The following is a 15,010-nucleotide window of genomic DNA, read 5'->3' as shown; positions in this document are numbered from 1 at the left end:
TTTCGGCCAGCTCTAATTTGTCAAAACGGTGATCTATTTCAGTATTTTAAGTATATTGTAATTTAGCTTCACCTCATACAAATATAATATTTATATATAAATCCATCTAAATACCCACCTACAATTAAAGCAAATTTAAATTAATTCACTTTAAGTTTCTCTTCATCACTCTGGCTGCCCACAGATTTTAAAATTCATTCACATCGCATAGAGGAAGCACTATCTACTTAATAACTGACCTAAACTGGTAAAAAGCTTTATGAGCATCTTGCATGGAAAGAATACACCACGAAGTCTGCTCTGCAAACTCGTGTTAATTAAAACCACGATAAAGGCAAGTTCTGTCCAAGTCAAGCATGGGTCTGTGAATGACGAGGGTTCGCAATGGGATGGGAAGGAAAAAGATGCGCTGTTTCTCTCACCCCAGAAGTTAGTGGTCCTTTCAAATCAGAGTTTAGGTAGATGGACGGTGCTGTGTGTGGGAGCTTGAACGCACTGGGCCCTCCCCCTATGTACCTGGACTGCACATAAACAGAAAATGTCATCTCATCTAATGTCATGGACACATTTTTTTCACTGATATAAGATGTAATTAAATGCTACGACTAATACAAAAATATTCCTAACCACAGGCCACACCAGAAGGCATATGTCAACATGCAGAACTTAAGATCTTTATCTCAGCGGTGAGAACCTCAGTTAAGTCCAGGTTCCCGACACATGCTCTGCTTAAAGCATGTCTAGTTCTGTTTAAGGCTGGAAATCACACCAGTGAAGTTTTTGACACTGAAAATTCAGAATTCAGATATCTATCCTTATCTAATGATTCATCATCACTTTGTAATCTTAAGATAAAGATAAAATTTTAAGATTCACATATCCATTTAAAATTTTTGCTTAGAAATCTACACTTAAGACTAAAACAGTCTCTGTGCAAGGTCATTGCTTTACATTCCATTGAGTCAAAAGGTAGAATTATTCAATTGTTATCCTCATATTCATAATATGTTTAATAATTGTATTATTCATCAACATTAGAAGAGCATAGAAATCCTAGAGAACATATTATATTAAACACTTCAACATTAACTGTTAATATTAAACAAACTCAGATGTATTGAGAAGAGGTTTTGGAAAAGACTCTAACATAAATGAGTTCAATTCAACAAAACACAGTTTTGAAATTGAACCAAATAAAGTTTTTTCATAATGAAAAATATTATGCTTTCTTTTTACATTTTGTTATATATTAGAGATGCTAGCACTCCACAAAATTTATGCTATTATATTAAAGAAAGTTGTATCTTTATAAAGTATGTGATTACATCTTTCTAAATCATGCAGTATTAAGTAGTATGTCCCATATATTTTCCTTTAGAAAAGCCCAGATAACTCAATATCTCTTAAAAGTCTTCATTTTAATTGTAAATATTTCAAATATATGATTAAATTAAGAAATCCTCAGGGTTTTTGACTCAGGAATGTTAGTATTTTCTGCTCATAATCTCAAGACATATTACCTTCACTGTATCTATCATGAAACTTGGTTCTAAAAGACCTCCACCACTGTGTTCATGGTCCACTTCATACATATTGTAGGATGGATTCCCAATTTCCACATTTATTCCTCCATTGATGATGGGCTGTCTTCTACTTGTCTTTGTTCTACAACATATGGACATAAATTTAAGTATCGATTGTACAGTCATCACAACTTAAGTTTTAAACTATTAAAACATTTACTGATTTGCTGCTGACATGGTACAACTGAAAAGATATTACTACTGAAATACAATGAAGAAAATTTTAATAATTGAGATTTTTCAAATTGCAAAGCAACAGAAAAACTCATAATTTGACCACTTATTTTCAACGAATATGATTTAATGATGCATAAGAACATATTAGAAATAAAATTCTCCTGAACACAATATTACGTTAGTGGAAAATTCACAATTCAAGTATAAATTAAATTTCTAGTTTTTTCTCTGGCTTGAAAATTAACAACAATATGATAAAGAAACTTTTCAATATCTTGTTTTTAACCTCCAACTCAGTGGCTAGAATATTAATTCACAAACTCTCATGTTCCAGATTAATCCACATCTATAAAGCTGCACATTTTTATAAACTAAAGCACTTCCACTTCTAGGAAGATAAAGTAAATTTATGCACATTTGTCCATTAAGAGTACATTTTATGACATTCTTGCATAGTAAATAATAGACTTATACCAACAATTCTATACAGTAAAGTAGTAAGAAAATCTGCAGATATGCAAGGAAAAAAATCACTAGAAATGTAAAATTGTACATGATTGTCATTGATATGCCAATGTTAGTATCATCAACCTATATACATGGAGTGATTCCGTTAACATAAAACAAAGGAATACTTGTAAAAATTATAATAAATTTAAAAGAAATAAAAAGTAAATAAATTGAGAAATAGTTTTATAATTGGAATAATTAACCCTGTCTTTAAAGAAAAATTCTGTAATATTTTTTCCATTTTCATATGGGTCAGTCAGTACAGGTAAATCAGGAGCATGGTATCTTACCTTCTTTTTCTCCTACAAACTACCAAACCAATCACTAGAGTTGTTACCAAAGTCACCAGGAGGACGAGAGGCACGATGATAGCAATGCTTCCTGGAAATAAAATTGATCTATTGATGAACAAATAAAGTGATGTAAAGATTATTATAACTAACCTGTCACGCTAAGTCATTTCAACACTAATATGAATAAAAATAAAGCATGGAATAAGTGGTCATATTCTGAGGTCATAACTATTTTACTAAAAACATCTTACCAAATAGTCTGTTGGAATGGTTGGTTAGATATATTTATAAATTGCATTTACAAACCAGACATTTAGAGACAGTTTATAATTCTGATTTACTGATTACCATCACTTTTATGAATATGCAATGATGAAAGTATGCATTGTAAGTCAGTGATGTCTGAATTTATTTACATTAAATTTTACTGACCACAGTTCCACAAATAAGATACAGTTCTGTAAGCCACACCTCTGATTACCCATTGTACTGGAGGCAAGTCAAATGGCAGCAAGGTAAAGTCCCACAGACACGATAGCTTTATCATGGAAGCATTCGTTCCATGGATTTCTTTGGAGGGAGATGTTGAGTAGGTCGCCTAAACTCTGCTTTATGCTTTCACTTTTAAATTATTGCCAAGAAGAGTAGTTAAAGGTCTGATGCTTGTTCAATGTTCAGGCACACCCAGTGGAGAATATTCATACATAAATGTAGACAAACGTTTTACAGATAACATAAGATGAATACATACTAAGTTTTGAAGAAGTATTAAACAGCTGTTAGTTTGTTTATTAAATAAATAAACAAATCAGCAGTTAGTGTTCTCTTTCTTCAATCCCAACTTAAGAATAGTTTCAGAAATGCATTTATGGAGCCTTGACTTATGTTGATAATGTTTTCTTTTGGTTTTATAATCATGGAAATAATCTTAGTGTCTATAATTTAATACTTGTCTTTAAATGGTGTGTTCAGTTTTTCTTCATCTATCATAAAAAATCAGAGAAGCATTACCTTTTATTGCTAGATGGGAAGTCTGGTTGGGCAGTGATTTCATTAGGCAGGGGCACTTCTAGAATGGCTGTGCTCTCCTGACAATGTAATCTTAGAGTGGTATTCTCGGATTATATACCATGAATGGGAGAAAGAAGCTGGATTCAAGGGCCATTTCATTGCATAAGTATTACATAACACTTTTGAGCAGCCAGTGTTAACTTTTCTTGGTAACACCCAGTGTACATTAAATCAGGCTTTCTATGGACATTCAATGATTCAATCCAAATAGCTTACCTAACGAGTGCCTGAGAAACAATACAACCCAACTTTTAACTAAAATTTAAAGATCACAAACATGTATGAATAGAGTATCAAAAGTTACTATAGTATATGAAATTTTCTCTGCATATGCATGTTTTTTAAATGCTAGCAGAGATGTTAATCATCACGTTATATACAATGTGCAGACACTTTATCAGAGAGATTGATGTTTCAATAGTTACAGATAGAAGATATGTAACTGAGATAGACTACGGGAGATCAATTACCAAAATTTTGAAGGTATTCACTTAAAAAAATTCATGTATGTTATCATCCCAGCTTGTAACGTGAGGAAGAAATATGTACTGACAGATACATGTACATATATCTCTACATATATGGCTTCCATTTTTATTCACCTAAAATATAAAACTCATTCTGTTCTTTCTTATGAGCTTCAGTATACAAGGTAATGAGTTTGATATTATATTTTTACCTTTGTTCCTGGTGAGGTGAACATTATGTGAATGTGTAATTTCACAGTAATTAATTAAGGCAGGAGGATATCAGGCAGCTATGAAGTAATTAACAGTTGTTTATAAATGTTAAATACCAAGAAACAAGTCTGTTTCCTATTAATGAATGGTTTCAACCGACTGATCTTAACTTGACAAATATTACCATGTCATTATATATTCTTTTTCTGTTAGACCTTAGAACAGCAGTTAGTGTATAAGCCAACTAATAGCCTCAAAGTGGGCAACATTTCTTACTTCTCCAGGTAATGGTAAATTATTTATAAATTCATATATTTACCTATTCTAACTAGTCTCTGCTATTCCATATGTTAGCATTATTAATTATGCATGCAAGAAAACTAAGCATCTCTTTTTCCTTTTAATTTTTCCACTACAGATGGTAGCTGAAATCCCTATACATTACAGAGCTCTGTTTAAGAGCCCAGACATCTGGTTTGTTTATGCAACCAATCAAGGTAACTGCAATAATGTTTAGTGTTGATGATAAATAATATAGACAGCATTTTGTCTTCATTTTTTTGTAAAACATTAATAGAAACAACTGATATTATAAATTTTTAAAAAATTCTAAAATATACAGCCGGGCGTGGTGGCAGAAACCTGTAATCCAAGCACTCAGGGAGGCAAAGGGAGGCAGATGCCAGCCTGCTCTAGAAAGCTAGTCCAGAAGAGCCAAGGCTACACATAGCAACCCTGTCTCCATAAGCAAAAGTCAAAACAAAACAAAAAAGAGCATTCTAAAATACATAGTTAATCAAAACCTTTTCCTTTGACTCCTTTTCTTCTGTTTGTTTTGTCCTATTCTTGTCTGTTTTTATTTTATTTAAATTTATTTTATCGTTATTTTCAGATGCTTATTTGTATCCTAATGAGAAAGAAATGTTGTGGAAGTTGGGAGAGTGGGGAAGTAAGTTAGGACCTGGGAGTATTGTAGGAGGAGAACCCATAATCATGGTATATCGTATTGAAAGATCTATGTACAGTTAAAAATAAGTGAATTTCAATGTACTCAGTATATTTTTAGTATGTAAGAATCTAAGCTATCAAAATTATTTTTTGCAGAGCACAGTAAGTGGGTTGTTGTAAACGGATTCAAAGTGTGAGAGTCCTGAGGGAAGCAGCTCAACAACGTCATAATCAACAGAATAGGTCTTCCTTGCGATGTGGTTCTGAACATTTGTTCTTTCCTGCATTTCACCTGAAACCACAGACAATGAGTCAAGCTACTTCTTATCGAAGCATACTGGCAACGTTGTCTTGGACAAATTGTCTCAGGTTATTCAGCAATAAAATACAGGTTATCATTGGTCATTATCTTATATTTCACTGCACTGATAATGTAGAAAGTATTGTAAACTTACTGAAGGAATAATTTCATAATAACACTCTCTGTGCTCATATTTTACACATTTTACAATATATTTATTCAAATCATTTTTGTTCCCTTTTAGGGCAAAACTTTTACCTCTTTTTCCTCTACAAATATTATGGTCAGTTTTGTGTGTGTGTGTGTGTGTGTGTGTGTGTGTGTGTGTGTGTGTGTGTGATTTTTTTTCTTTTCTCTATTTTGTATATTATTATTATTACAATTTATTCATTTTGTATACTGGTTGTAGGCTCTTCTGGTCCCACCCTTCTTCCCTCCCTCCTACTTCCCTATCCTTCTCCCATAGTCCACTGACAGGGAAAGTCCTCATCCTCTACTGTCTAACTGTAGCCTATCAGATTCCATCAGGACTGCCTTGATCCTCTTCCTCTGTGGGCTGGCTAGGCCACCCCACCATTGGGAAATGAACAAGGAGTGGACATTCGAGTTCATGTCAGAGACTGTCTCTTCTCTAGGTTCTCCTGTGCTCTCTGGTTATTTCTATATGCCCCTTCTTCCATAGGATTCCCTGTACTTTATCCAATGTTTGGCTGTGAGTCTCTGCATTTGCTTTGATCTCCTGCTGGATGGAGTCTTTTAGAAGACATCTCTAGTAGTGTTCCCTTCTGAATGACTATTAAGCATCTTCTTTAGGGTTCTACTTGTTGTTTAGCTTCTCTGCATTTTAGTATGTTTATCCTATGTTATATAGCTAATATTCACTTATAAGTGAGTATGTTACCATGCATGTCTATTTGCTTTTGGGTTACCACACTCAGGATGATTTTTTCTAGTTCCATCCATTTGCCTGAAAATGTCATGACTTCCTTCTTTTTAATAGCAGAGTAGTATTCCATTGTGTAAATGTAGCACTATTGTTTTTTATCCTTTCTATGGTTGAGGGAATTCTAGGTTGGTTCCAGATTCTGGTTATGAATAAAGCTGCTATGAACTTAGTTGAGCTAATGTCCTTGTTGTCTGGTTGTGCCTCTTTCGGGTATATGCCCAGGAGTGGTATAGCTGGGTCTTGAGGTCATACTATTCCTAATATTCTGAGAAAGTGCCAGATTGATTTCCAAAGTGGTTGTACAAGTTTACATTCCCACCAGTGATGGAGGAGGGTTTCCCCTTGTCCACATTCTCTCTAGCATGTGTTGTCCCTTCAAAGACCCCAACATAAAACCAGATTCACTAAATCTGTTAGAAAATAAAAGTGGAGAAAAGCTTTGAATGCATTGGTACCAGAGACAATTTCCTGAATAGAACACCAAGAGCTCAGGCTCTAAGATCAACAATCATTTAATGAGACCTCATGAAACTGAAAAATTTCTGTAACAGAAAGGACAAGGTCAAGATAATAAAACAACATCAACAAAACAAAATCTTACAGACTGGGAAACGATCTTCACCAGCTTTACATCTGACAGAAGACTAATATCCAGAATATATAAAGAACTCTAACAAACCAAAGATGCTCAGTCCTCATTTAGAAAGGAAAACTGGATAGACATCAGAAGGAGAAAACATGGAACAGGACAGGAGCCTACTATAGAGGGCCTCTGAAAGACTCTACCCAGCAGGGTATGGAAGCAGATGCTGAGACTCATAACCAAACTTTGGGCAGAGCGCAGGGAATCTTATGAAAGAAGGGGAAGATGAAAGACCTGGAGGGGACAGGAGCTCCACAAGGAGAGCAACAGAACCAAAACCCTGGGCTCAAGGGTCTTTTCTGAAACTGATACTCCAACCAAGGACCATTCATGGAGATAACCTAGAACCCCTGCACAGATGTTGCCATGGCAGCTTGGTTTCCAAGTGGGTTCCTAGTAATGGGAGCAAGGAACTGTCTCTGACATGAACTCAGTGACTGTCTCTTTGATCACCTTCCCCTAAGCGGGGGAGTAGGCTTATCCGTCCTGAGGAAGACAATGCAGCCAGTCCTGATGAGACTTGATAGGTTAGGGTCAGATGGAAGGGGAGGAAGACCTCCCTTTTCATTGGACTAGGGGAGGAGCATGGGAGAAAAGGGAGGGATAGTGGTACTGGGAGGAAATAAAGGAGGAGGTTACAGCTGGAATACAAAGTGCATAAATTGTAATAAATAAAATCAAATAAATAAAAAGGAAAAAAATGATGGGTTACATAGCTACACAGAGCTTTCTCACCAGAGGCATAGTGAATAGAGGAGAAACAGTTAAAGAAATGCTTAATGTCCTGACTCATCAGGAAAATGCAAATCAAAATGACTCTGAGATTCTATCTTACACCACCAGAATGGCTAAGATCAAAATCTCAAGTACAGTCAGTTCTTAAGATGAACTGAAGCCCATATGTTCAATTCTCATTTAACAGATACATCTTAAACTGAACTTTACCTTTGCTATGTGGATTTGAATGTACTTCTTCTCATGTACTTGATGATGAAACCAACAGGTTGACTCAACATGAAATCGTGTGAACATAGTGGTACACGCTCTTATGTATAGCATTTGGGAGGCAGGGGCAGAGCAGGGACGGGGCAGGGGCAGGGGCAGGGATACAGGGGCACAGAAGGACAATAGCAGATTTTTGTGATTTTGAGGCTAATCTGGTTTACATAGCAAGTTCCAGGATAGCCAGGGATACATAGAGATCCTGTCTCAAAACCACAACAATAAAATGTATTGCATCTTAAATACTACTTTATAGAAAGTAGACAATGCCTGAGAACATAAAGGCTGCATATCTAGCTTGTCTGAGTAGCATAAGAACTAGCCATTGAGACCTAAAGGGCAGGTACTCCTAACCCCCTAAGAACATAAAAACAACAAAAAAAACAAAAACAAAACAAAAAAAAAAAACAAAAAAAAAAAACAAAAACAAAAAAAAAACAGGGAAACAACGACCAGATTGGAGAGAGGAATGGATAGTTGGGAGGACATGTGGCATGCAGAAAACCAAAAGGTATGTTAGGAGGTGTGTGTAAGCTGTATAAATGAGCTGGTAATTTGAAACGACTGAGGAAAAAGAGATGAAAAAATAGAAAGAAATATGCTAAGAATTCATTCTTTGATTCAATTTTAGAGATAGAATAAAAGCTTTATATATAACTTGTGCTACCTAGGTGCCTAGGTTAATTCTGAAGCTTTATAAAATGTCAGTTGTTTGGGAGGAGAAAAATGGGGAGAAACTGTGGGTAAGAGTGGAGGAAATCTTATGAAAGAAATGGGAGATAGAAAGACCTGGAGGGGTCAGGAGCTCCACAAGGAGAGAAACAGAACCAAGAAATATGGGCCCAGGGGCATTTTCTGAGACTGAAACTCCAACCAAGGACCATTCATGTAGATAAGCTAGAGCTCCTGCACAGATGTAGCTCATGGCAGCTGTCTCCAAGTGGGTATCCTAGTAAGGGGAACAGGGCCTGCCTGAAATGAACTCAGTGGCTGGCTCTTTGATCACCTCCCCCTGAGGTGGGAGCGGCCTTGCCAGGCTACAGAGGAAAACAATACAGCCAGTTCTGATGAGGCCTGATGGGCTAGGGTCAGAAGGAAAGGGAGAAGGACCTCTCCTATCAGTGGATTTGGGGAGGGGCATGGGAGGAGATAAGGAAGGGAGGGTGAAATTGGGAGGAGACTAAGGAAGGGGTTGGTTACAGCTGAGATACAAAGTGAATAAACTCTAATATAAAATTTTAATAAATTAAAAAGAAAAATGTTGTAAATTTTGTAGACATTCTAATCTCATTCATAATTTCCTTTAGATAAATTCACTAATATTTAACATTACTTTTCCTGTGAATGAATCTGTACTTTCTATAAACTAGATCATTGAGAAATTTTACTAAAGGAAGGATGAAAGCAAGTTATAGCAATCTTGCCTTTAAAATTCTGTGTTTTCTACTAAATTTCAACTGCATGTTATCATTTTTAAATGTTCTTGATGATTAACATGATGTTTAAATAGTTTAAAACATTACATTTATATTAATTCACCCTCATAAATTTATATTAATAATATTTTGAGTTCTATTTTTGATAGAAACAATAAAATATTTTATATGTCTATCATTAATGTACAAAATTAGTCTAAATATCTCTTGCCACATATATACTTTTGTAAAACAATTCCCCAAATGTTAGCACTGTAGTCCTATCCACACATTCACAGCAAACACAAAGAAAATCTAAATATTCTGTGACCAAAGAACACACAATTTATTTATTCAGATTATAATATTAGTGCCCAGTATAGTCTTTTAGAACAATGGCTCTCAACCTGAGGGTAGTGACGCTCTTGGCAAACTTCTATCTCCAAAACTATTAAAATTACAATTTATGACAGTAGCAAAATTATAGTGATAGAGTAACAACTAAAATAATTTTAAAGTTGAGGGTCACCACAATATGAAGAACTGTATTAAAGGGTTGCAGCATTTGAAAGGTTGAGAACCACTGTTTTAAAAAATGTTCCTGCTTATTAACTAAACATAACTTCCAAGCACTAGAAATTTGAACACTGTTGCTTGGAGAATCTATATGGAAGCAAAATTAGGGAATATATAGATAAATTAGCATTGAGACTTATTACTAATGTACAAAATCATATTAGCTTTATCTAAGTGTTATCTTTGCCTTTTACATATATTGAAATAGTATGATTCTTGTTTGTGTCTCATGATATGAATGGTTATATTTACGGATCTTAATCAGGAATATAATTTTCCTCTTCCTCTATGTATATTCTTACTTATTTCATATTGTGGACTTTTCATATTGTGGACTCTGAAACTGCAGTGTAATAAACAACAGATAAGAGAGAAAAGTTAATTCCTCAGAATTTAATTTAATTCTTTATAGCCTGACCAATCAGGTTTTGTTTTCAAAAGTGCCTCAAAGGTGTTAAGACTATACATTTTTCTAATTATATGAGATTGTTGTTATCCTTTGAATTTTCACATCCCTCAGTGATCACCTAAGAGATGATGGAAAAGCTTCTGTAGTTTTTAGACAAAGGTATTCTGTGGTACTTACTTGTGCTGATGTATTCAGACTTGCTGCTCTTTGGGGCTGGCCTCTCACACTGTGTACCTGACCAATTAGTGGAGCACCTAGAAAGATCCAAACAACAACAACAACAACAAATCAATGAATAACACATAACATAAGTCTATTAATATGGAAACTTCAAACAAACTGAGACAAGAGCCAATTGTTACAGATTTGTCATGACCAAGAAGAAATTCTTGGTTGTACATTTTACAAAAATTGTTTTACATTTTCAGTACTGCAGGTGACTTCAGGTGGATAGTATTGATTAAGATACATAGAAGAAAAGAATCAAGCAGCTACCTCACCAATATTAAATGTGCATATTAAACAAATATTTTAAAATTAATTTTCTGCAGCTTTTCACCTGATTGTTTAAAATCCAAAGTGTAACTAACAAACATACATTAAGATTTTCAGTTTTGAATAACTACACATGTAGAAATATTACAGTAATCAGAGATAGGAAAATACAATGTTTTCCTTTGTTAAATAACATTACTATTAATAGGGGCTCAAAAGAATATGTGAAATGAGAGAAGTTGTTTTCCCATATTGGTATGACAACACTGGTGCCATAAGTCTGGAGGAGCATAAAAGAGTAGATTTGATTAAAATCGATTCTTTACACAAACAGAAATAGTTGGGTGGTGCCAAGAAATGAATGCGAGGTGTGTGCTCTGAGTGGGAACAAGGCTAATTGGCTAACACAAATGCCTTTGTGAGTCTATCTTCATCAAACCGCATAGAAGCAATATCACTGTTCTTCTGATTTATTTTCTCTTTCTTTTCTATTTTTAGTAATATTTTCTTATTTTTTTTTACAATTTATTCACATTGTATCCCTATTGTAGTCCCTCCCTCATCTCCTCCTAGACTCACCCTCCCAACCTCTTTCCCCCCATCCCTCTTCCATAGTACACTAAAAGGGAGGAGTCCTCTCCCCTAGTATCTGACCCTAGTCTATCAAGTCTCATCAGGACTGCCTGGATCTGCTTCATCTGTGGACTAGTAAGGCCACTCCGCCAGGGAGAAGTGACCAAAGAGCAGGCAACAGAGCTCATGACAGAGACTGACCCTGTTCCCCTTATTAGGGAACTTACTTGGAGACTCAACTACCTATGGACTACATCTGAGAGGGGGTTCTAGGTCCTTTCCGTGCATGGTCCTTGGTTGACGCACCACTGACTTCTGAATTAAATTGCCTGTCAAATGTCGCCACAGTGATAATACTTGTAGACTATGAAAGGAAAGCTTTCTGTAGCATTCCAAGTGAGACTCTCTCCGTGCGGTGGATACTGCATTACTGCAACACGAGATCTCTGTTACAACTAATCAGGTCTCTGCCATACCAGGTGTGTTATTTTTGATATTTGTAAAAACAGTATTGGCTCTCATAAAACATGGTCATAATCCATGAAACCATCCTACCAGCAAACTCAAGTCATGAGCAAAACCTAGTTTCAAACAAACTACAGAATAAGCAGCACAATGGATAGCACTGATTTCTTTGAAGCACACAAGTATTTGATTAAGAATGATAACATTAATTTATGAGCATGGAACATGGTTCAAATGAAAATTAATATCATTACTGTGTAATGGTTAAAGCAATTACTCAGCTTTGTGTTCAATTGCTTTGTAGAAGACATACATGAAATTTAATTTTTAGTACATAGCCTCTGTGATAGACTACATTATAAGTACATCATTAAAGCAGGGAAGTAAAAATCCAGGTGTATGGCTCTTTTTATAACATTGAATCAGAGTAATGCAATGGGTATACAAAATTAGGTGAACAATGAATGAAATATTCTGTTTTTTAGAAAGTTTTGTTGTTTCTCATGTGTGTTTTTATAGATGTATGACCTAGGAAAAAACTCTTCCAACTGTTCACAAGTTCTGATTCTCAGCACAGTTCACAGATGCTTGGAAAGATTTTGCAAATATGTTCTTAAAGCAAAATCTTAGTAGCAAAATTCTCATCATTTTATGTAACTTTATATCTGTCAAGTCTTCCTAACTGACCACTAAGAATGTTTTCTATGCCTCGGTGAAAAATTCATACTGATTACATACCCATTTCATTATAAAGCCGATATGTACACAACTAAATGTGTTCAGCTATATTGAGTTTTTTCCAAACTACTATGATTTATTATTCATGTCACCTTATTTTAAAAAGTAGACTGGGGCTAACGTTAACATACGAGAATAATCTTTACTATAATTTATTGTCCTTCGAGAGTAGCAGTTCTCAACATGTGGACTGTGACCCTTTGAGGGTTGAATGACTTTCACACTGGCTGTATATCAGATAGTTTGCATATCAGAAATTTACATTATTGTTGATAATAGGAGAAAAATTATAGTTATGAAGTAGCAACAAAAAATAATTTTGTGGTTGGAGGTCACCACAACATGAGGAACTGCTAAAGGGTTATATCATTTAGGAAGGTTGGGAACCACTATTATAGAGATTAAAAAAAAAAATCTCTGAGGTCATTATTATACTGAAATGACAGACTGAAATTACCTGAGAATTGGTGGATGAAATGCTAATTTAGCAGATTATGTTCTGACAAGAACATCATGTATTTTATATAATTCAGGATGTTACAAAAAATATGCTTTAGAGCCTAAGGCTAGCAGAGAGTGTGAAATGGAGGGTGAAGATAGGAACAGTAGCAACCTTACAGAAAATCTTCAGCTCTCTCAGTAGGACGGGTGTTATTTGTTAACAATATAATTTTCTAATTTATCTATGGCTGAAGCCTAGTATTTATTGCAGGCAAGGAAGTCGTGCTTTCATGTTCTTTAAGCCTCTTTCTTTTAGATGTTGGGAGTACATTGAACCTCCAAATCTTCAGGGAATATTTTACTTATTTTATATTGGAATAACTCTCAGATACTATACTAAATGTAATTATTTTTAACAGTAATAAATCTTAATCAGTGATTGTTAGCCTTGAAATTTTCTCTATATTTCTTATAAGGTAATATTTTACAACCAAAGATAAAATGAGACATGTTTCACCATCTCCCTTTGTTCCAGACTTAAAAATAATTTCTTTGAGATATTAAATCAAATAGAAATCATTATTCTTTTTGCCTACATTACAAAATTACAACCTAAGACATTTGCTGCTCCAGAAGTTTCTCTTCCAGTGGGTGATTTAACACCAAGCATTTAAAACCTTTCTTTATAGAATTTAATAAATCTTCACATCTAAGTAGACTTCAGTGATCAAAGCCATTATTAGCTCGGCACTGAAGGAAAGGAATGTGAAGATCATCAGACTTTCCTGTCCAATTCCTCACTGAAGTATTTGCATAATCATAGTGACTATAATTTCTTTGGCATTTCTTTTTTTTTTTCCCTTTCTTTATTCACCAAGTTTTAGCTATCCCATCTTTGAACGTGTACTTCCGAAATTTCCCGCGACCTCTGTTCACCTAAGAACAGACATCTGCAAGTTAGACTCACCACCACACATATATGCATATCATCGTTTGGTGAACTATCACATGGCTATTTCCCAGAGCACATAAATGTGAAGCATGAAAGATAGGATTCATTGAACAGTATATGACTATAAATTATTGATTAAAACTACATGAATTTTAGTTAAGTACTGTTGGGTTAAAGATAGATTAGATAGGTAGATTCTTGAGTATTTAGCTAAATAATAATATACACACATCCATCTTTCCATCATCCCTTATCCTCATCCTAATTTTCATCATTTTGTACAGCTATGCGATGCTGAGTAGTTAAGTTTCTTTGACATCACATCTTTCATGGAACATCGTTTGAGAGTTTAAAAAATTATTTACTGCTCCATTAATTTCCTCATCTCATTCTCCCATTTTCATAGATTGTAAGCACAAAATCCTCTTAACTTTATGAAATTTTTTGGCTGTCTTGAATTAGAATAATCATCAAACTGAACTTTTCCTGAAACTTCAGATTCTGCATTCCCATATATCATCGAATTCATTAAGCATTTTGGGATTATGATTAGGGATCCATATGATAGCCACGTTAATCTGATGAAAGCAAAACATAACATTCTTCAATAAATATAATTATTGTACACTCACGGACTATGTTCTTATAGCAAATTTCACTTAATCATTTTTTTTATTATTAAGCTAAGAACAATAGTATATAAGCCCAACAACACTTTTTAAAAGTTAGGTGGGTGAATATCTCTCCTCACATAGTATCTGGCAAAAAAAAAAAAAAAAATACAATCAGTTT

General features: G+C 34.6%; 1 protein-coding gene across 1 annotated transcript in view; it reads right to left on the bottom strand.

The window, feature by feature from the left end:
* Lrp1b (LDL receptor related protein 1B) overlaps positions 1 to 15,010 on the bottom strand; it is a 2,073,786-nt gene that overhangs the window by 1,250 nt on the left and 2,057,526 nt on the right. Inside the window, exons 86-89 of the mRNA XM_055599725.1 lie at positions 10,732 to 10,808; positions 2,561 to 2,651; positions 1,521 to 1,665; positions 423 to 521 (exon numbers count right to left, since the gene is read on the bottom strand). Of these exons, the coding sequence (XP_055455700.1) occupies positions 423 to 521; positions 1,521 to 1,665; positions 2,561 to 2,651; positions 10,732 to 10,808 (412 nt within the window). The remainder of the gene's footprint in view (positions 1 to 422; positions 522 to 1,520; positions 1,666 to 2,560; positions 2,652 to 10,731; positions 10,809 to 15,010) is intronic.

Source organism: Psammomys obesus, unplaced genomic scaffold (genome assembly GCF_907164565.1).
Source record: "Psammomys obesus unplaced genomic scaffold, mPsaObe1.curated_primary_1811, whole genome shotgun sequence".
Taxonomy (NCBI): domain Eukaryota; kingdom Metazoa; phylum Chordata; class Mammalia; order Rodentia; family Muridae; genus Psammomys; species Psammomys obesus.
The sequence above is the reverse complement of the archived record's forward strand: the minus strand, read 5'-3'. Positions and strand labels throughout refer to the sequence as shown.